Here is a 22,795-nt window from a genome sequence, read left to right on the forward strand (position 1 = left end):
TCCTCTTATTTTTATACATCGGAAGATAATTTATAAAGTGAAGTCATTTGAGAAAGTGTTATTTTTCTGTGTTTGTTTATGTGTGTATATGATGTTGATATATACAGTCTTGTTCAAAATAATAGCAGTACAATGTGACTAACCAGAATAATCAAGGTTTTTAGTATATTTTTTATTGCTACGTGGCAAACAAGTTACCAGTAGGTTCAGTAGATTGTCAGAAAACAAATGAGACCCAGCATTCATGATATGCTCGCTCTTAAGGCTGTGCAATTGGGCAATTAGTTGAAAGGGGTGTGTTCAAAAAAATAGCAGTGTCTACCTTTGACTGTACAAACTCAAAACTATTTTGTACAAACATTTTTTTTCTTCTGGGATTTAGCAATCCTGTGAATCACTAAACTAATATTTAGTTGTATGACCACAGTTTTTTAAAACTGCTTGACATCTGTGTGGCATGGAGTCAACCAACTTGTGGCACCTCTCAGCTGTTATTCCACTCCATGATTCTTTAACAACATTCCACAATTCATTCACATTTCTTGGTTTTGCTTCAGAAACAGCATTTTTGATATCACCCCACAAGTTCTCAATTGGATTAAGGTCTGGAGATTGGGCTGGCCACTCCATAACATTAATTTTGTTGGTTTGGAACCAAGACTTTGCCCGTTTACTAGTGTGTTTTGGGTCATTGTCTTGTTGAAACAACCGTTTCAAGGGCATGTCCTCTTCAGCATAGGGCAACATGACCTCTTCAAGTATTTTAACATATGCAAACTGATCCATGATCCCTGGTATGCGATAAATAGGCCCAACACCATAGTAGGAGAAACATGCCCATATCATGATGCTTGCACCTCCATGCTTCACTGTCTTCACTGTGTACTGTGGCTTGAATTCAGAGTTTGGGGGTCGTCTCACAAACTGCCTGTGGCCCTTGGACCCAAAAAGAACAATTTTACTCTCATCAGTCCACAAAATGTTCCTCCATTTCTCTTTAGGCCAGTTGATGTGTTCTTTGGCAAATTGTAACCTCTTCTGCACATGCCTTTTTTTTAACAGAGGGACTTTGCGGGGGATTCTTGAAAATAGATTAGCTTCACACAGACGTCTTCTAACTGTCACAGTACTTACAGGTAACTCCAGACTGTCTTTGATCATCCTGGAGGAGATCATTGGCTGAGCCTTTGCCATTCTGGTTATTCTTCTATCCATTTTGATGGTTGTCTTCCGTTTTCTTCCACGTCTCTCTGGTTTTGCTCTCCATTTTAAGGCATTGGAGATCGTTTTAGCTGAACAGCCTATCATTTTTTGCACCTTTTTATAGGTTTTCCCCTCTCTAATCAACTTTTTAATCAAAGTACGCTGTTCTTCTGAACAATGTCTTGAACGACCCATTTTCCTCAGCTTTCAAATGCATGTTCAACAAGTGTTGGCTTCATCCTTAAATAGGGGCCACCTGATTCACACCTGTTTCTTCACAAAATTGATGACCTCAGTGATTGAATGCCACACTGCTATTTTTTTGAACACACCCCTTTCAACTAATTGCCCAATTGCACAGCCTTAAGAGCGTGCATATCATGAATGCTGGGTCTTGTTTGTTTTCTGAGAATCTACTGAACCTACTGGTAACTTGTTTGCCACGTAGCAATAAAAAAATATACTAAAAACCTTGATTATTCTGGTTAGTCACATTGTACTGCTATTATTTTGAACAAGACTGTATATGTTTATTTTGTGTAATGGCCATTATTTGTGTACGTGTTTTCCCCTTTTTGCGTTAATTGGTGCTGGTCACCTGTGTATAAATTCATGCCTTGTGTTTTTAAGAGTCAGTTCTGTGAGAGGGCAGGTCTTAAAAATTAAATGATTGATTTTATTTCTCGAACTCCTTTTCATATTTTTAAGACATTTGAAATTGTCTATTATCTAACCTTCTGTTGAAGCTGGTGGAGGAAACTTAAAAAATAAAATAAAACATTATGAACTGAAAAATATTAATGATGCTGTTATTAAAAAATAATTTGACAGCGTATTAACACCTAATTACATTTTAATGACAAATTAAACTTTTGCCACTGAAAAAAATGTATGACATTATAATGGCCTCAGTCAACATCAAAACCAACCACATAACAGTTTAAAGGGGGGGTGAAATGCTGTTTCATGCATACTGATCTTTTTACACTGTTAAAGACTTGGAATCCCATACTAAACATAGACAAAGTTTCAAAAGTTAAGGTGGACGTTTGATGGGAGTATTTCTTTGTCAAAAATACTACTACCGGTTAGTCATAAGTTTCGGCAAGTTTTTTGAGATCATGCGTCCCCTTTGACGTTAATGGGGGCGGAATTTCCTTGTATGGGCCTTACGGACAATTCTACCGGAAGAGCGTGAGAGAGAGAGAGGGGGAGAGAGAGAGAGAGAGAGAGAGAGAGAGAGAGAGAGAGAGAGAGAGGGAGAGAGCGAAAGTAGCAGGCTACGCCCATCAAAGCGGGGCTTGTAGGATGCTGGACAGGTGATAATTACACATAGCACATAACAATGTCACCAAAAAAGTGGGTTTTTGGTTGCCAGACCAAGACAGTCCTGCACAGATTCCCCAAAACCCCGCGTTAAGGCAACAGTGGATGGAATTTGCTTTTCCGGATCAGCAACTGAGTTGCGCGAATGTTTATATCTGTTCGCTGCATTTCGGTGCCGACTGTTTCATAAACAAGGCCCAGCTCGACGCCGGATTTTCCCAATCGCCTAATGCTGAAGGATGGAGCAGTCCCAACGTTAGAAGGGTGAGTGAGACTGCTTTTAGTCCGCTTACTGTCTACACAAACCACGCGTAAACACACAAACACACGTGCACAACTGCACTTCCCACATGTACACCTTCAAAGACAAAAATACGACGATATAATTCAAGTATAAATATGTAAATAACACAAGCCGCTAAGCATATTATATAGTTAGTGTATAACTTGTAGCACATAGAGACGTCCTGCTCTAGTCGTTTTTGCTGCTGCTCCTGTTCAACTGCAGCCTCTGGGTCTGATTCCGGATCATAGATGTATGGCTGGATCTGATTAAAAGCCATATTTTTATTTTGAATAAAGTTTTTTTCCCGCTGTTAGGGATGACGCTCGACTCAACACACAGCGCGCTGCTGCACACGTCATTATTTAGCTCCGCCCGCACGATACGCCCCCACCCGCTCTGCTTTTTTCGGAAAGACTCGGAACAGCGCATCTTTCTTATATAATTATTAAAAAAATAAAGACTTTTCGGAGATATGCAGGATGCAATGCTACTCTATAGGTACTCAAGATTGACATGACACTGACTGAAACTGAGTGTTTCACCCCCCCTTTAAGGTTAACCCTATAAGCTAAGTAAGTTTCTTAAATTTGATAATCTGTTATGTCATGTTTATGACAGGTTATGTTGTCTTGGTAATGTCAAGTTGTCATGACAAAGACACTGACAGGTTATGATGTATTGGTTTATGTCAAGTTGTCATAACAAAGACAACTCCGAAATGCCATCATTGCATTAAAAATGACATAATTAAGCGAATGACACTTAATGACAGTTGTCATAAACATGCATAAAAACTCCTTCATATTCATGACACGTGTCATGTCATGATTATGAAGGTGTCATGTCAGTCTTATGCACACCCCTTCAAGTAAAGTGTTACCAACAGATCAGATGTGCTCCAACAGTAGCCATATTCAAATCCAGACTCAAAACACATCTGTTCAGCTGTGCATTTACTGAATGAGCTCTGAGCACTGTACGGCCGACTGACTGCACCCTATCTTATCTGTGCAGCATCTTTATAATCTATAACTGTTTTAGTTTACCTTTGTTCTTATCTTTGGTTATTGTTATATATATATCTTTTTTTTTTTTTTTTACAACTGTGTATTTTTATTTCTTATGCATCTGTTGATTATTATTTTTGGTTAGGGCTGTCTGACAGGAAGAGATTGGAAAAGGAGAGCAGTGTGCTTCGCTTTATTCTGCTTGTGGTAGCAGACAGTGAAGCGGACTCAGGAAAGGGGAGGCCCTGCAGGTCAAAGGTCACACACCCCTACAGGTCACGACCCCGACAGGAGCCCGTCTTGGACCGACATGTAAGGTCAAGGAGACAATGCGAACCTTTCTCCATCTCTTCCATCTCAGATAGGGGTACCGGAATTTGGAATCAGGCAGATAGGGATCTATTTCTCACCATTATATATATATATATCAATTCATGACATCTTTAAAATGGCCTGAAAATATGATGACTTCTTTGTTTAGTGAGCAATCAGCTTGGTGAAATTAAAGTGATCAGTGTTTACCGAGCTTGATGAAAATAAGTTGACTTTTAAAAAGAAAACCTGAACATCAGTCCACAAATAAAATATATTATTTAAATTGTTGCTGCCTTTATTTGTTATTTTGGAATAAACATAAAAATATTTATCAACAGTTATTTCATTAAATTTATACTTGGTTTTAATAAAATTATTACATAGTTAATTATAGTACAGTTAATGAATATAAAGTAGAATTGTATTTGGTTACTTTATAATGTAATGTTTATTAAACCAGGAAATGTGACAACAATAAGTGTAACTGGGACAAGAATTTACATATTATACTTGATTATTTCATATACATTTATTTAAATATATTTGATTTATATAAAATAAAAATAAAAACAGTGAGAACTCATAGAGCATTCTCATTTCAGAATATCTTTGCATGCCAGTGACACACACACACATGCACACACACACACACATGCACACACACACACACACACACACACACACACACACACACACACACACACACACACACACACACACACACACACACACACACACACACACACACACAAACTAATAGAAACTCATACCTGTAATTCTGTGCTTCCTCTCTAAACACAATTGGTTGATCCATTGACTGATCACTCTTTACAGACAGAAGTGAAGGTGCTGGAGATGGGGCTTCATCTGGTCTCATGTATTCTAAAGTACTGGAAACAAGCAGTAAACTTACAACATGACATTGAAAAATACACACACACGCATGCACGCACACACACACACACACACACACACACACACACACACACACACACACACACACACACACACACACACACACACACACACACACACACACAGAATCTCATACCTTGTGAACCTGTAATTCTGTGCTTCCTCTCTCAACACAATCGGTCGATCCATTGGCTGATCAGTTTTCGGAGATGTGAAGGAAGGTGCTGGAGATGCTGCGTCAAACTGTTTTTTTCCCAAATGGACTGTAAGAATGGAAACAAAAGCAGTTTAAGAATCTTCAAAAGACACACTATGCAAAACACAGCACAGCACAGCTATAACGGATAAAACATGTCTTACTGCTTATTTGTAATGGTGTTTTGCGCTCCATTGTTCAACATAACTGGCTGATCCACTGACTGATGAGTCTTTACAAACAGGAATGAGGGTGGATGTTGTGCCTCATCTAGTCTCACACTGTTTTAATAAGGTTATAACAAATATCATAAAACAAACCTATAACATAATATGGCCACAGCCATTCTAAAAATCACATAATTTACACTTATACTTTTCTCCCATTGATCTTTGTCCTCCATTGTTCAGCACAATCAGAGAAAGAAGTGAGTGTGCCTCATCTGGTCTCAGACTGAAAGTATAAAAGGTTAAACAAATATCACAAAGCAACATCACTTCAGCGGACTACAGGGGATTCTCTCATAGTTGAATTGTACCTATGATGAAAATTACAGGCCTCTCTCATCTTTTTAAGTGGTAGAACTTGCACAATTGGTGGCTGACTAAATACTTTTCCCCACTGTATAAGGTCGAAGTACACCAGTGAAGGACGACAGAGGACTTTACATTGTGTTTTGTTATGTGTGTGTGCGGCAGTCATCAGTGAGGGGCTGCTTTCTTTACTTTCAGTTTGTTTATTTTATTTGATAAAAGTATTTTATAAACTCAAAAACATTATTCAGGGCCTTCATAGATAAGACACATTTAAATTATGTTTACTTTACTAAATTAAATTAAGTCATGTCGAAATTTGATGTGTTTGTGTTATATCAGCCTAATATACATTAAATATGTGTGCTGTCATAACTAACAGCAGTGGATCTGTAGTTCCCAGCATGCTTTGCAAACGGACTGCGCTAGGAGAGAAAATGTACGGATTAAAGTGTTATTTTATGTGTTTTTCAGTAAAGGGAAAGATGTTGTTAAATTTTTTAAAGGCAAATTAAATTTATAACAGTGTTCACCTTACATAATAAACTTTTATAAATGTAACATAACAACATTAAAGGAAGTGTGTGTAAGATTGTGGCCAAAACTGGTACTGCAATCCCTTTCCAATGACGGTGTGCCCCCCCCCCCCCCCCCCAAATGGTTTGTATTTACTAAAAGAAATTGTGCCAGCTTTACTTGATTTTTTTTCTTCATATAACTAACTAGTTTTTTTGCTCAATATAATTGTGCAAACACTCACTACATATTTTATAAGTAAATTCAACAAGTAATTTTTTTGAGTGCATGTTCGCCGGTTCCCGCCTCCTTCTTCCTTTATCTAAGAACTGTTACAGTAGGATATGTTTAAATAAAAACATGAAAACTTGACAGCAACTGTGCAAATGAATATATTTTAACAAAGAAGTAGTGTAGAAACATAATTTATAATTCAATTTAGAAGTGCAAAACCTGCCTTATATGTAGTTTACATGTTTGTATATCAGTTTTATGTGAGTGTTAAAAAAAGCGAGTTTGGCCAGATTGTGACGGCTAGACGACTGGGTCAGAGCATCTCCAAAACTGCAGCTCTTGTGGGCTGTTCCCGGTCTGCAGTGGTCAGTATCTATCAAAAGTGATCCAAGGAAGAAAGCCTGTTGTCGGAGACAATAGACAATAGCATAATAGGGGCACTTAAAAAAAAAAAATGAAGGACATCATCATGTATTTCAATGTTAAATGTCTGTGGATGAGACATTTGATGTCAGACTATGATGTCATATGTGGCCCCATTTGAAAGCTTCAAACTCTACCCTGGCCAGATACACATTGACAATGAGCTGCACTTTTAAAATATAATAATTTCTTCTTTTGAGTTATGTCAAAGTATTTAACATATCCTACCTGTTTACAGTAAATATTCAGATAAAACCCCTTTGTAATCAGTAACATTTTACAGTAAGTCACTCTAATTTAATTACAAATTTTTCTCAGTAACTGTAACTAAAGTCACATTTATATTGTAATTAAATTACATAACTCTGTTACATACTCTCCAACACTGACCATGGTGAAAATATGAAAATAGTACGTTATTTTCCCATTATCTACAAACATTTATCTATAAACGTTTATGTGACACATGGCACATGGCAAAGCACATGGCAAACTATAGGGAAATTCCCTGCTACGGTAAATAACTAGGCCAATAGAGCTTGCTAAAAATAAATCTTAATCCAAGTTCCTGTTAGAAATAAAAGTCTACATGTAGCAAAATAATGTTACATACCCTTATGCACTTTCTATTAAGACATAAACAGTACACGAAAATAGGCCCTTTTGAAAATGAAACGTGGTCTGATTCTGTTCTGTCCATTCTAAGGAAGCATTTGTTGTCTTTAAGCAAAAGAATTGAGCACACGATTATCCCATGACATGAACCTTTGCCTTTTTATAACAAACAATACATTAGGCATTGCATAGTCCAGCTTCATTCAGTAGTTTGCAAAGAGTAGGTTCCCTTTCAGTCGGTCACGTTCGACATACGTTGGACTAGACCGACGAATTGGGATCACTTCTGGGAGCCCCTATCAGCTTCGAGATATAGAAAACGGCCCAATGAACATTTGCGTGCGTGCTTTGCATATCGCACCCCACCCCGCTGCGCGGGTATAAAGCGGAAGTGATCGCCACGCACTGTTGTTATTCACTTTGGAGCAGAACGCCGTTGATGAAGCATCTGACTGCCTTTTATCTAGCGAGATAGAGAGAGAAAGCATGTGCCGGGGGAAATTGCTCGTGTTGGCCAGATGACACAAGACAGCATGACCGTGATCTCACTGCTGCTGAGAGAGCTGCTGTTTTCACAGCAAATTACATTACACACACACACACACACACACACACACACACACACACACACACACACACACACACACACCACAGTTGGTTCGGTGGGTGTGTTCCTTTTCTGGTGAGAGCAGAAACAGGCTGCACACAAACCCTGTTATTCTGCCGCGGTCGTTCACTGGGTTGCTTCAGCACTAAAAGAGCTTGTGTTCCCACTGCGAGAACACGCCTTCCTCCGGGAAGGTGGAGTCCCCCTACCCATAGCTTGATCTAGGTCTATTCCTGCCCAGCAGAATAGACTTACTTTGACGGATGGCCGGGGTGACCTGAGGGTCACGGTTAGGGCAAACTCTTCGAGTGAGCCTCCGCGGGACCCTAATCCCTCACAAGCGCCACAACCGGTGGTGGTTCCGGAGGATCCCTTCAGCCCCCCACATGCACGGCCGACGGTGTCCTTTGGGGCGGACGAGCTGATGTCAATCGCTGCATCGGAGGGGGAGTTTCAGTCCTCTGGGGATGAAGATTCGGCTGTATTGCCTCCCTCTGGGAGAGTGGCAACGGTCGAGTCGGACCCGTAGTTGACCGCTATGCTTTCCCGGGCCGCTGAAAATGTTGGGCTTGAGTGGAACCCTCCACCACATCCCAAACCTTCTAGGTTGGATGATTGGTTTCTTGGGGCGGGCCGCTCTGGTTCTCAGCGTCCCGCCCCCAGTGCCTTTCTTCCTGGAGGTGACCAACTGGGGCTGACTAGGACTAGGTCGTGGAAAGCACCGTTTAGCGCCCGTGGGCGACCTAGTGGCTCCTCCCCCCTCACTACCCTTGACAGCGGGCAGGCCAGGGGGTATGAGGGTCTTCCGCCGGTGGAGCGGGCCATCGCGATGCAACTGTGTCCGCCTCTAACTGGCACGGGGACCCGAAGCTCCCGCCCAGGGCCTGTAGGTTCTCTTCCGGTCTGACCGAGAAGGCCTATAGGTCCTGTGGCCAGACCGCGTCCGCCTTGCATGCCATGGCGCTGCTGCAGGTGCACCAAGCACAGTGCTCATGGACATACACGAGGGTATTCCTGGCCCAGAGCTCCTCCAGGAGCTCCGGACGGCGACGGACCTCGTCCTACGGGCGACGAAAACCACTGCCCGTGCTATTGGCCAGGCGATGTCCACAATGGTGGTCCAGGAGCGGCATCTCTGGCTTAACCTGGCTGATATGAGGGAGACCGATAAGACCCTGTTCCTGGACTCCCCTATTTCGTCGGCTTGGTTGTTCGGCGACGCGGTCGAGAGCTTTGCCCAGCAGTTCTCGCCCGCCCAGAAGCAGATGAAGGCCATCCGGCACATCCTGCCCAGGCGGTTTGCTGCTGCCTCCACCCCGCCGGCAGCGGCAGCACCTCCGCCTGCTCGTCGCCGCCGCCCCCGCTCCCAACGCAGCCCAGCAGCAGCCTCCACCCGGGCGTAGGTGTGGAGCTGGCTACGGGGATGACGTCCAGCCCGCTCAGGCTGCTGCCAAGCCAGGTGGCAAGCGCCGTCGTAAGAGACCCTGAGACAGGCCACCCAGAGATGGAGGATCCTGCTTGACAGGAAGTGGCAGCAGCACCATTTCCTCTTCCCGGAATCTGTCCTGCCACTGGCCGTGGCCAGTAGGACCCAAAACTTCACAAAAAGAGCAGAGAGCGCGCTTGGCAGTGTTCAACGCTTCCATGCCTTGTCACCCTCAGGCCCCTTTCTAATCGCCAGCAGGGGGCATGCAGGACACCCACAGGCAGCCTCCCCACTGCACCCTCAGCCCCCTCAGCGGAAGCAGGTAAGTGTTGCCACGCGCACAAAGACGGGCTTTTACAGCCCGTACTTCATTGTACCCAAGAAGAGCGGTGGGTTACGGCCGATCTTGGATCTGTGGTTCTTGAACCGGTCCCTTCACAGGCTACCGTTCAGAATGCTAACGCAGAAATGCATCTTCAGGTGCATCCCCCCCCAAGATTGGTTTGCAGCGATTGACCTGAAGGACGCGTACTTTCATGTCTCGGTTCTTCTGCGAGACAGACTGTTTCTACGCTTTGCGTTCGATGGACGAGCATATCAGTACAAGGTCCTACCCTTCGGGCTCTCCCTGTCGCCCCGTGTCTTCACGAAAGTCGCGGAGGCGGCCATTGCTCCCATGAGAGAGCGTGGTGTTCGCATTCTCAACTACCTCGACGACTGGCTGATTCTAGCTCAGTCACGAGAGCAGTTGTGCGAACACAGGGACATGGTGCTCAAGCACCTCAGCCAGTTAGGGCTTCAGGTCAACTGGGAGAAGAGCAAACTCTGCCCGACGCAGAGGATCTCTTTTCTCGGTATGGAGCTGGATTCGGTCGCCCTGACAGCACGCCTCACAGAGGAGTGCGTCCAGTTGGTTTTGAACTGCTTGAATTCATTCAAACGCAGGATAGCGGTCCCACTGAAACAATTTCAGAGGCTCCTGGGGCATATGGCATCCGTAGCTGCGGTTACACTGCTCGGGTTGCTCCATATGAGACCGCTTCAACGCTGGCTACACGACCGAGTACCGAGGTGGGCGTGGCACAGCTGATCCCTCCGTGTCTCAGTCACACAGAAGTGCCACCAAACCTTCAACCCGTGGTCGGACCGTGGGTTTCTACGGGCAGGGGTGCCCCTAGAACAGGTGTCCAGGCATGCGATTGTCTCCACGGATGCCTCATCCACCGGCTGGGGTGCCATGTACAACGGGCTTGGAGGCCTCAACTGCAATGGCACATCAACTGCATAGAGTTGCTAGCAGTTCGTCTTGCCCTGAGCCGCTTCAAGACGTCGCTTCAGGGCAAGCACGTTCTGGTCCATACGGACAGCACTGCGGCCGTAGCGTACTTCAACAAACAGGGTGGTTTACGCTCTCGTCGCATGTCACAACTCGCCCGCCACCTCCTGTTATGGAGTCAGAAGTATCTGAGGTCACTTCGTGCAACTCACATTCCGGACCTGCTCAATCGTGCTGCCGACGAGCTCTCACGACAGAGAGGGAGAGTGGAGACTCCATCCCCAGGTGGTCCAGCTGATCTGGGATTGCTTTGGGGCCGCACAGGTAGACCTGTTTGCCGCACCGGACACTGCCCACTGCCAGTTGTTTTATTCCCTGACCGAGGGGACCCTTGGCGCGGACGCGCTGGCACACAGCTGGCCCCGTGGCCTACGCAAATATGCGTTTCCCCCAGTGAGCCTTCTTGCACAGACTCCCGCGGTCAGGGAGGACGAGGAGCAGGTCCTGTTGGTGGCACCGTACTGGCCCAAAAGGACATGGTTCTCGGAACTAATGCTCCTTGCGACAGCACCTCCTTGGCCCATTCCTCTGAGGAAGGACCTCCTAACTCAGAGACGGAGCACCATCTGGCACCTGCGTCCAGACCTCTGGAAACTCCATGTCTGGTCCCTGGATGGGACGTGGAGGTTCTAGGTTGCCTGCCACAGGCTGTGGCAGACACCATCACTTCCGCTAGAGCTCCCTCTACGAGGCACCTCTATATGTTGAAGTGGAACCTGTTCATCGACTGGTGCTCTTCTCACCGAGAAGACCCCCAAGATGTTCGATCGGGCCGTGCTTTCCTTCCTACAAGACGGGTTGGAGAGAAGCCTGTCTCCCTCTACCCTCAAGGTGTATGTGGCCGCAATCACTGCCTATCACGAGCTAGTAGAAGGTAATTCTTTGGGGAAGCACGACCTGATCATCAGGTTCCTGAGGGGCGCGAGGAGATTAAATCCACCTCGCCCCCCCTCTATACCCTCTTGGGACCTGTCTCTGGTGCTCAATGCTTTTCAGGGACCTCCCTTTGAGCCTTTGCAGTCAGTGGAGTTAAAAATTCTGGCTCTAAAGACAGTGCTCCTAAAGGCATTGGCCTCTATCAAGAGGGTAGGGGACCTGCAGGATTTTTCGGTCAACGAATCGTGCCTGGAATTCAGGCCAGACAACTCTCACGTAATCCTGAGACCCCGGCTTGTATCCGTGCCCAAGGTTCCCACCACTCCATTCTGGGACCAGGTGGTGAGCCTGCAAGCGCTGCCTTTGGAGGAGGCCTTTTTTTCACAATTGTGAGTTATAAAGTCAGAATTCTGAGATAAAAAGTCGCAATTGTGAGTTATAAATTCATTGATCTGCCACGTCCCGACACCTAAGTTGTGTCGTGAACACATTATAATAAGTATTTTAACTATAGTTTTAGATGATAATCATGGAATGATTGTCTTATTACCAGTGGTGGAAAGAGTACTGAAAAAGCATACTCAAGTAGAAGTGTTGTTACTTGTCAAAAAATGTAGTTCAAGTAGAGTAAAAGTACCTGTCCTAAATACTACTCAAAGTAGGAGTAAAAATTAGACCTTTTAAAAGTACTCAAGAGTAGTGAGTATTATGCTATGAATATTAGGCCACCTTATACCCTGCAAATTAAAAATGTATCTTACTCTTTTATGGAGGACTCTCAGTAAGAACAAAAAACATGATATCACCAAAAATATTTCCATATTTATTTTTATTTTTGACTGTTAGCACTAAGAATACAGCCATGTAATATTTGAGAAATCAACCAAAAATCTAGTAACATTTATGACAACCATTCTGTTGAGGTTTTCATGCAGGTAATTAAAAAAGGTTGCAAAGCATTGTACATTAACAATTTTATGTAAAAAAAAAAAAAAAACATTAATTAAAAAAATCTTTTGTTTCAAAGAAAAGGGATTTCTTTTCAAGACACATTCATGCTTTAATTTCAATGGACGTTTTCTCTGTAAAAAGAATATAAATCAGAATCGAGTAACACCACTGATTATTTTTGCTTGCAATTAAAAAATAAACCTGATTTAAATATAAATCTGATTTTTTATAAAAGTTATTTGCTAAATACAGGACCAGCCAAAAGTTTGGACACATTACTATTTGTAATGTTTTTGAAAGAAGTTTCTTCTGCTCCTCAAGCCTGCAGTTATTTGATCAAAAATACAGAAAAAAAGTAATATTGTGATATATTATTACAATTTAAAATAATTTGTTTTCAATTTATTATATTTTAAATGATCCTTTATTTGTGTGCTCAGAGCTGAATGTTCAGGATGGTTCCTCCAGTCTTCAGTGATCATGATCCTTCAGAAATCATTCTCAGATGAGGATTCATTTTCAAAGTTGGAAACAGTTCTGCTTAATATTTTTTCATAACCTGTGATACTTTTTTTTAAATAATATTTTGATGAATAAAAAGTAAAAATAAAATAAAAAAAGAAGTAAATGTTTTAAAAATAGAAATCTTTTGTAACAACAATATTCACTACTGGTCAGTCATTTGGGCTCAGTCATTTTTTCTTTTCTTTCTTTTTATGAAATAAATCAATAATTTTATTCAGCAAGGATGTGTTAAATTGATAAAAATTGATAGTAAAGGAGATTTATAGTATTTGAAAATATGTTTTTATTTTGAATAAATGCCGTTCTTTTGAGCCTTTTATTCCTCAGATATATTAACCAGCAGAACTGTGTCCAGCACTCGTAATGAATCTTCATCTGAGAATGATTTCTGAAGGATCATGATCACTGAAGACTGGAGGAACCATCCTGAACATTCAGCTCTGAGCACACAAATACATCAGCATTTAAAGGAGAATACACTGAAAACCAAATATTTTACATTGTAACAATAAATCACAATATGAAAAAAACATTTCTGTATTTTTGATCAAATAACTACAGGCTTGATGAGCAGCAGAAACTTCTTCAAAAACATTACACATAGTAATGAGTCCAAACTTTCGGCCTGCACTGTAAATGGCATACAATTTTAAATCGCCATGTGAGAACACGTTACATTAAAATATGCACTTCAATAAGCTGACAGAAAGCAGGTTTAATGTGTTTACATGTTAAACGAAATCGACGTAAGGGACAAAGATCTAGCAGTGGTGATCGGATACTGCCTACTGCACTGAAGCCTGGCAAACAATCATGCTAAATGAAGAGTTTCCAGCAGATGGCACCGCGAGCTTGTGCTGCGTTAACAGAATACAGACTATTTATGCATGTATTAGAAAATGTAATATTCTGAGGTCCATTTGTAGTAATTGTTTAAAGCAATTTGACGATTGCAGTCATCATACAGTAGCCAGCACTTAACCCCTTTCATAAAGCGCACCTGCTTCACTCTCACACTGGTCGCTATGGTTAATTTGACGGAAGTCACGCGCGTGACGCATGGACACACAGGACTGATTATTGATCTTAGCCAATCATGTTGACAGGAAAATAAATAAACATACAAATAATGTAGCGACGGCAGGTTTAGGGAAAATAGCGCAGTAAAAGTACCGATACAGCACTTAAAATGTACTCAAGTAAAAGTAAAAGTACACTGTTTTTAAACTACTTAAAAAAGTACAATTCCTGAGAAAAACGACTCAATTACAGTAACGAGAGTATTTGTAATTCGTTACTTTACTCCACTGACTACCTGAGTGGCATTAATATCTCTGAGCAAACGTGCTCTTGAGAGGGGATTTTTAGTGCAAGCTTTGGCACTGAAACAGAACAGATGTGAGGTGATAACGTTCATATTCTGACGTGTTATTATGGAAAAATAATCCGCAGAACATCATCACCCTCAGAATGTGCTGTAATTCACGATTTCCTTAGAGAACGAGTGTGTTCAGTAATGACACGTCCAGTTGGGCCTATGACATGTCGCTATACATACAGTCACCTGAGCGTGGCGCTGCTTGGATCATATTTCATAAATAACGAATCATTAATAACATATTTCATTAATAACGCATCAGAATATGCTGTAATGCAAGATTTCGTTTGAGAATGAATTTTATTGAATTTTATTCATATGCTCGGTTTTGAAAATATTTGAAATAATAAATTAATTGATCTTTAACTAATCTGTTACAAATTCTAATAAAGTAATATAATCGCATATCATTAAATCTCAGCTGCAAACATTATATAACGTCATTGTAACGGTGTCCACTGAAGAGGCGAGGTTTAGAACCCAAGTGCAGTTTATTGGAACACTTAACATAAATCCAAACATTAACAATAAACTAGACTTCACTTAGACTTGACTTAGACTTCAAACAAACACTCACCAAATGTGGGTTACAACATCATCAATAACCGACCAAGACTCTGGCAAACATGAGGGCTTAAATACACAAGGGCAAGTGACAAAACGAGGGACACCTGTGAACAATGAGTAACCTATAAACCAATGAAAACAAGACACAGGAACACGAGGCAGGAACACATGAGGGCATGGAATCACATGACAATAGACCACATGACAAGACCAGGAAGTGCATGACAACATGACAGTGAACATGAAAACCTAAAACATGAAACATGAACCTACACCAAAACACCTTGTGACAGTCATCTTTCTATGTGCTTTAAATATGTAAGACATGTATAAGCCACTTTATATAGAGTTATATAGGAACCTAGGGGTCATTTTGAATGCCCTGTCTCTATTTTAACATGGAATACTGTTTTAATTGAAAAATAATTTAAAAGAAAATATTATTTAAAAAAATATGATTTTCAAAAATAGCTAATAAACATTGTATAATATTGCATATTATGACAAAATACCCTCAAAGTTCTAAATAATAATTAAAAAATAATATTGAACTAAACCCTAAATGGGAGGACCAGAGGGTTAAAAACAAATGACTAAATCATGCCTTTCACAACATTAGTTCAGCAGTAAGTGTATGGCTCGCCCATCTCTGGGAATTTGGGTAATTATTTCCCAGTAGTAAATGCTACTTTCAGGTGAGTTTAGTCTCTAAAATCACACAAATAATACACACAACTGTTCCTGACACCATTCTTACATGTAACTGACACACGTCTGTTGAATATTTACTTTATTGAAATGGCTTAGTGTCTTGGGAAACAGTCCCTTAGCATCTCAACCGTTTTCTTTAGAGGTAAAGTTAGGCTAACGCTATCGATTGAGCTCTTGTTTATGAAAGTTTGAGATTTTAAATAAATCTTTATGTGAAAATGAGAGGTTTTATAAAGGTTTTAATCATCCAGCTAATCATCAGAAGTTCAGGGTAATAACTCAATGTGAACACTTTTACTAAACCAATACTAATTTATAATGTTCCAACTATAAAGATATGAATTATCATGTCAGTGTATGCAGACGAGCAGTATTAAGATATTAATGTGTAATATCTGTCCCATAACTGTGTTACTATCCACACACACACACACACACACACACACACACACACACACGCACACACACACACACACACACACACACACACACGATTCGACTATCGGTCGACCATAGAGAGATTGGACAATGCTGATTTGAATGTGTAAATCCTTAGTCGGGGACACCACTATATAAATCCCAAATATTTTACTTATAATGTTAATCATTACCAATTATTCAGTTATTTGTATTCTCTGAATACTGAATTATGTTCAGTGTCACAATATTACAGTTTTTTTAGCATGAGACTTCTTTAAAATCATTAAAAATAGTAGTCAAATCTTTTGATAATTTAAAATATAATAGGCCTTTGTAATGTGCCTTTAATAATTATATTCTAAATAAACTGCAACAAAATCAATTTCTTTTGTCCTGCTGCATCATTATGCAGGTCTTTTGTTCTCCTCAGCTGTAAATCACAGCATTATTCATGATCGTTCACGCCTCTTCACATACAGCCTTTGTAAAGAAAAGTGTCTTGTGAAATGTAAATCAATATATTGTTTTATTTGAATAAGTAGGCACAATGATTCTCACATCAGTTTGAAGTAGGCATGTGCCGGTATCAATTTTTCTTTTTTTGCGATTAATTGCTGAAGCTTTTATCACGGTATACGCTATTATCACAATATTGAAATAAGTTGCACAAAAAGTGTTGTCATAGTATGACAGCTTTAACCCCATGCCTTTCAAAAATCATATACGGCCTCGGATTACTATTGTTCAACATTCACTGCTCGTCACACTATATTACTTTATCTGGACAAGCTCAGTATCATCAGAAAGATTAAGACTCCAGCTTCGATATTTGAACACTGTTTATGATAAAACTGGGTTGCAGTGACATTAATTTCTTAATTTATGTCAGGAGTGCATTATTATCGATCCGTTATGAACGATATTTTGAATAGATTATCAGACGCACGTTCATTCTCTCTGGTCTGCACTGGCTCATTTGTGGCTCATAGTCGCAGACATCTCTCTGATCTGTCACTCTTTTGATATTGCTGAACACCGCCCTCGCACAACGCGCTCCTCCTGTCTCGGACACTCCTCATTCTGGCTCTGTGAAGAACGAGTCTATTCTACATTTCTACATGTGAACTAAGAAGCTAATAAACACACGATAACTATGGAATAAGGCTTTTGTGTGATTTTTCATGTGATTTCAGCTATTTTATATCAATAACGGATGTTTAAATTATGACTGCTAACAGGTGTAGCGATTAGCTCAATATAAAATGATAAATATAACATATTTTAACATCACCATTCGAATAAAAATCCCATTATATCGCGACAGGAAACTAATAAAAACACTTGGTGGTGGTCTAAAGTGAGATAAAGAATGAAAGTGTAGTTTTAATGTTTTAAATTGTGTTATGTAGCTTGATGCTAACTGAAGCTCTAATGCACCTGCTGGACTAGGAGCTTTCATCTATTATGTTACAATAATTCACAGAATGTGCTTTTAGTTTAGTTTTTTTTTAGATTACTGTGGCTTACTAAAGGAAATACTGTGCTGTTAATGGGCCATTTAGGCAGACATGCATGTTATAATGGATTTGAATAATGGCTGTTAACAAAACAAAAGATTCATAATAAAACAATAATGAGGATTACGTCTCAGATATTGTAGCATTAATTGAGCTGTTCTCCTCGCCAGACATTAGGCACAAGGTTTATTTTTCTCCATCATGCCCCGATGGAGTTTTGGTTCCTTGCCACTGTCGCCTTTGGCTTGGCTTGCTCAGTTGGGGGACACTAAAAATATGATTAAAGTTATTCAACTTATTATACAAATAAAATATATGAATTAGGTCTTATTTAATTCTATAAACTATAATACTGATCTGCCAACATTGTTGCTATATGATCAATTAAACTAAGCTGATAACATCACTGTTTTCTCCAGAACGACTGTACAGCCAAATCTAATTTTGTCGCAATATTACCCTGTTTGACACTGTGAAGCTGCTTTGACACAATCGTGATTGTAAAAGCGCTATATAAATAAAGTTGATTGATTGACATTAGACAAAAGACTGCAAACGTGTATTCAGGCCAACACACTTATTTGATAAAAACATCTAAAAACAATCCAGACATGGTCTTAGAAAATGTTTCATAAAATTCATAGTTTTGGACATAATAGCCTCAGATTTTGAATAAAGCATGAACACACCTGTGCCTTCAAGTAAGTTGTAGTTATAAGTCATTATACTACATTCACATAATATTTTTATACACGAAGTATTTTTTATTATTGTTTATGTTTCAGCCTATATATCTCTATATTAAATTAATAACTGTCTGAGTAATTCTGAGTATTCAGCTGTAAACGCTCAAGTGTTGGCTTTCTAAATATATACTGGTTATGTGTATATTCAGATTACCGTACGAGCAGCTGTCTTTACACTATATGAGCATGTCTAAAGGCTCCATTTGCCAAATCGGGAGATGACGTAAGTACTCTTTTTGTAATAACAAATCTCTGAATGTTTAAATACAATAATACAATGCACCAAAAATATAAACAGCTCTGGAAAAATTACAAGACCACTTAACATTAAGAAATCAATGAGAAATCAATGTTAATTGTTCTCTTAAATATTTCCAGGGCTGTAAAAGTAAAACTTTTCAAACAGATTAAAGTGCAAAAGAATTAGGCTATAAAGAACAACAGGTAACAAATTACAATAAGGTCTCATTATTTAATGCATTAACTAAGATTGAGCAATAGCTACATTTGGTACAGAAAGTATAATGTTTTTGGTAATGTTAGTTAAGAAATACTGATCATTGTTAGTTTTATCTTAGGTCCATTAAAAAAGTTATTTTGATTTTAATGTTATTAAACAGTAACTGAGAAATTAACATTACTTAGAATAATTAATTCTAAGTGTTTTTCATTGTCAGTTTGGTAATAATGAATTAACATGTTAACTAATGAAGTCCTATGTCTCAATGTTTTACTGAACAATAACAAATAATCAGAACAGTTCTAATCATTAGGGCATGTTGTAGTCCAGATTAAAACATCAAAATGTTTAAGTTTGAGAATAAAGAGGCTATTAAGTCTTTAAGTATTAAGTATTTGGTGCTGTGATGAACATTGAGATTACAAAACACTAACGGCTGTTTTAAAAACTCCTTCACTAGCGCGGATGCTTTTGTTTGCGGTTTTCCGGGGTAACGCTGCATTCTGCCGTTCATCAGCGCCCTCTGCTGTCACTGAGCGGCACTTCATTCAGCGCGACTTCTTGTGCAAACGCACGTTGGGCTTGTTTATATCTCAGCGCATCCCTTTGACGCAGAATACAGCGGTGTTGAGCATTTATACGGTTGATGGGCAAAGTATTCTTGAGTGCATTATAAAAAAATTCATTAATTGTTAATAAATTATTATTTACGGTATTTGTGCCCACAATAACAATATCGTGCATATTCATTATCGTGATATATCGCATTACCGAAAATCGGCACATGTCTAGTTTGAAGCAAAAACTCTAGGCAACAACACCCATTAGTCTAAAGTCTTGTGGACACACATCTATTGTGTGTTTTGAGGCCTTAATTCAGCGACTTACATTTTTAGGGTGGGTTAGGTTTAGTTTTTTCAAAACCATTCATAAACCTAATTCTCTCAAAAATACAAGCATGTACATACATGTTGCTCACATATTATGGCAGCCCAGTTTGTGCTGAATACAGTGTAAAGACACTTTTGCCATTAATGTGTTTATAAGCAACTGAAAAAAGCACAAATGTCAGAGCATGTCAAAACTTCTAAAGGGCCCCAAAAACAGCTCAGACTCCTGAGGGTTATCATTCATTTCTCATACATTTTCAAGAGTCACTTACATGTATATTTTACCTTGTTTAATTCTGTTACTACTTTGAGTTACTATGACTCTTGTGTAACAAAAGTTCATGTGTTTAGTTTAAAATAAGACTAGATTTATGAATATAGACCATAGGGTTTAAGAGCTGCAGACATGTTTATTTGGGTATGTTGTTTTCAGAAAATTCTCAAAAATAAGTTTAGTTAGGTTTGAGTTAAGTAACAAGGCCTAAGTTAAGAGATTAAAGTTTGATCTGTTAGATTCTCACCTCTGGTGTCATCCGCAGACATGTTGATATGTTAATATTTTCTCCTTGTTTCTAACTCCAAATCTTCAACCGCTCATCATCTCTGACTCCTGACGTGACGTCTGTCTCTTTATCGTCCTGTCAGAGATATTGAGTGATTGTCAAACATTAACAGTCTCTGTTCATTTGTCCAGATTGTGTAAATCTCCATCATTGTTCTGGAGCTTTTGTGCAGTTTTCTGTTTAAACCCCTGTCGTGGGTCACAGGTTTGACTGGACAAACTGAACTAACACACACTGATCACACTAATAATATAAGAGAGAAATAAGCCACTGTCCTGAATTACAGAAGACAGACTGAACTGAATTATTCAGTTTAAGAAAGTGTTTTGGACATGATGTGAAGCTTTAATCTCTGCATGCTGAACTCTTCTGCATCATGTTTAATCTCCAGCACGTTCACCAGAAGATCACAGACTACACACACTTCACTTCAGCAAATATTCACACATCTCGACACTGAGATATGTTTCTCAGACGGCTCTGTGACAGAATCGAAAGGGAAACCCACTGACGTTCTGCTGTTCCACTGATGTTTTAATTCATGATTAAAACATATTTACGCGTCTTATTAGAGCATTAATAAAGAAATATCATACCTGTAGGTTTCCTCACACCTGCTCGTTTATTTCCTGGTCTGAGAGCAGGAAGAGATCTGGATGTGTGAGCGGTAAAAGTCCTGTTTCTGTCTTATCTTTCAGGCATAGGTAAAAGTCCAGGCCACAGTTCCTGTGAGAATGAGGTGTAATGTGATAAAGGACAAAGATAATGATAACTCAACATAATATAAATGCATAATAAAAGAGAGAACGTTGATTTGCTGTAGGAGAACTAACAGTGACATTCTGTGAACTGACTCTCTATTGAGTTCATGTCAGTAGTAAAGACTCCAGTCACACATACCGTAGGCTTTATTATTCTCTCATAAAGTTGTCGTGTTTGTCTGAATCAAACATATGTGACGTTTCTTTGGGTCATACTGTGTGTCATTCAGAAATAAGTGTTGAATTAATAATCATTTATTCACATTTACATGTCATCTATGACTCACAAATGAGGAGAGCAATAAAACCATATAACCAGTCCCAGATAGTCCAGCCCGGTTCACAGAGCAAGGTTTTATTCATAATTAATAATGTTATTAATATCTAGTTCTGGCATGAAACTCTAGATGGCGCCGGCTAAAGGTCCTTCACTCATTTCCACTGTTAAACATTTCAGTGTGAAGTATATTCCAGGTTAATGATTGCACTTTCACAGTAATTTCACAGCTGGACTTTTCTTGATCTAACTGCACTAAAAAGTGGTTTAACTGTGAGTTTACAGTATTGTAAAACACAGTTTACTGTAATCAAACATCACACTGCAATGAAAAAAAAAAGACAAGTTTAAAAAGCAGCGCCCAGTGGTTCCACGCCACTATATTGAGTCATTTTACAAATAATTTAGTCATATGAACCAAAGAAATTCAAGTAAAGCTGACTGCATTTCCTTGAGTAAATACAAACCATTTGAATTTGTCACTGGTACATAATATTTATAAGTCCAGCTTACTTAATAATATGTTACATTATTAAATAAAGTTTATTATGTGAAGACATTCATCGATTTCATTTACCTTATTAAATTAACTATTTGCTCTCGAAGTGGAAGTGGAAACTATTTAATAACAACAAGCATATCTTTACAAACAAAAAGCAAAAATAACTCATTGGACAAATTCAATTTAATTGAGGGCAGGAATTCCATCCAGTAAATGTGTGTGTGTGTGTGTGTGTGTGTGTGTGTGTGTGTGTGTGTGTGTGTGTGTGTGTGTGTGTGTGTGTGTGTGTGTGTGTGTGTGTGTGTGTGTGTGTGTTTTAGACCGTATCATAGCACTGAGACTGCTCTAATTAGAGTTACAAATGATTTACTCTTATCATCTGATCGTGGTTGTATCTCTCTATTAGTGTTACTCGATCTTAGCGCTGCATTCAATACTATCGACCACATGCGTTTTTATAATGTTTTATATCTACATTTACGTTGATTTATTTTTGTAATATGTATTGCCTCTTTTTTTTTTTTTTTGAAGAGACACTACTCCTCTTTCCTACTTATTGACAGCCTACATTTAGAATAATATCTTTGATTAATGATGAAAAAGGTTTAAAAATCATGACTCTTTGGATTGTTTTTCCTGCCGTCGAGCCACAGGCGTTCACTGAATGACCCATCTGGTTTGCGATTACAGATACAAACTTATTGTATTTTACT

General features: G+C 39.6%; 1 protein-coding gene across 6 annotated transcripts in view; it reads right to left on the reverse strand.

The window, feature by feature from the left end:
- The window catches only part of LOC137090137 (uncharacterized), a 48,669-nt gene extending 26,410 nt beyond the window's left edge, over positions 1–22,259 (reverse strand). The window contains exons 1-5 of one of the 6 annotated variants that reach the window (XM_067453937.1): positions 21,443–22,259; positions 21,139–21,268; positions 20,501–20,617; positions 5,189–5,315; positions 4,908–5,027 (exon numbers count right to left, since the gene is read on the reverse strand). In XM_067453937.1, coding sequence (XP_067310038.1) covers positions 4,908–5,027; positions 5,189–5,315; positions 20,501–20,522 — 269 coding nt within the window. In that variant the 5' untranslated portion in view covers positions 20,523–20,617; positions 21,139–21,268; positions 21,443–22,259. Of the gene's footprint in view, positions 1–4,907; positions 5,028–5,188; positions 5,316–5,412; positions 6,239–20,500; positions 20,618–21,138 lie in introns of those variants that run through there. The other 5 variants (XM_067453920.1, XM_067453902.1, XM_067453928.1 and 2 more) reach the window with 5 other exon arrangements.
- Positions 22,260–22,795: the final 536 nt, after the last annotated feature.

The sequence above is a fragment of the Pseudorasbora parva genome, chromosome 2 (genome assembly GCF_024679245.1).
Source record: "Pseudorasbora parva isolate DD20220531a chromosome 2, ASM2467924v1, whole genome shotgun sequence".
Lineage (NCBI taxonomy): Eukaryota > Metazoa > Chordata > Actinopteri > Cypriniformes > Gobionidae > Pseudorasbora > Pseudorasbora parva.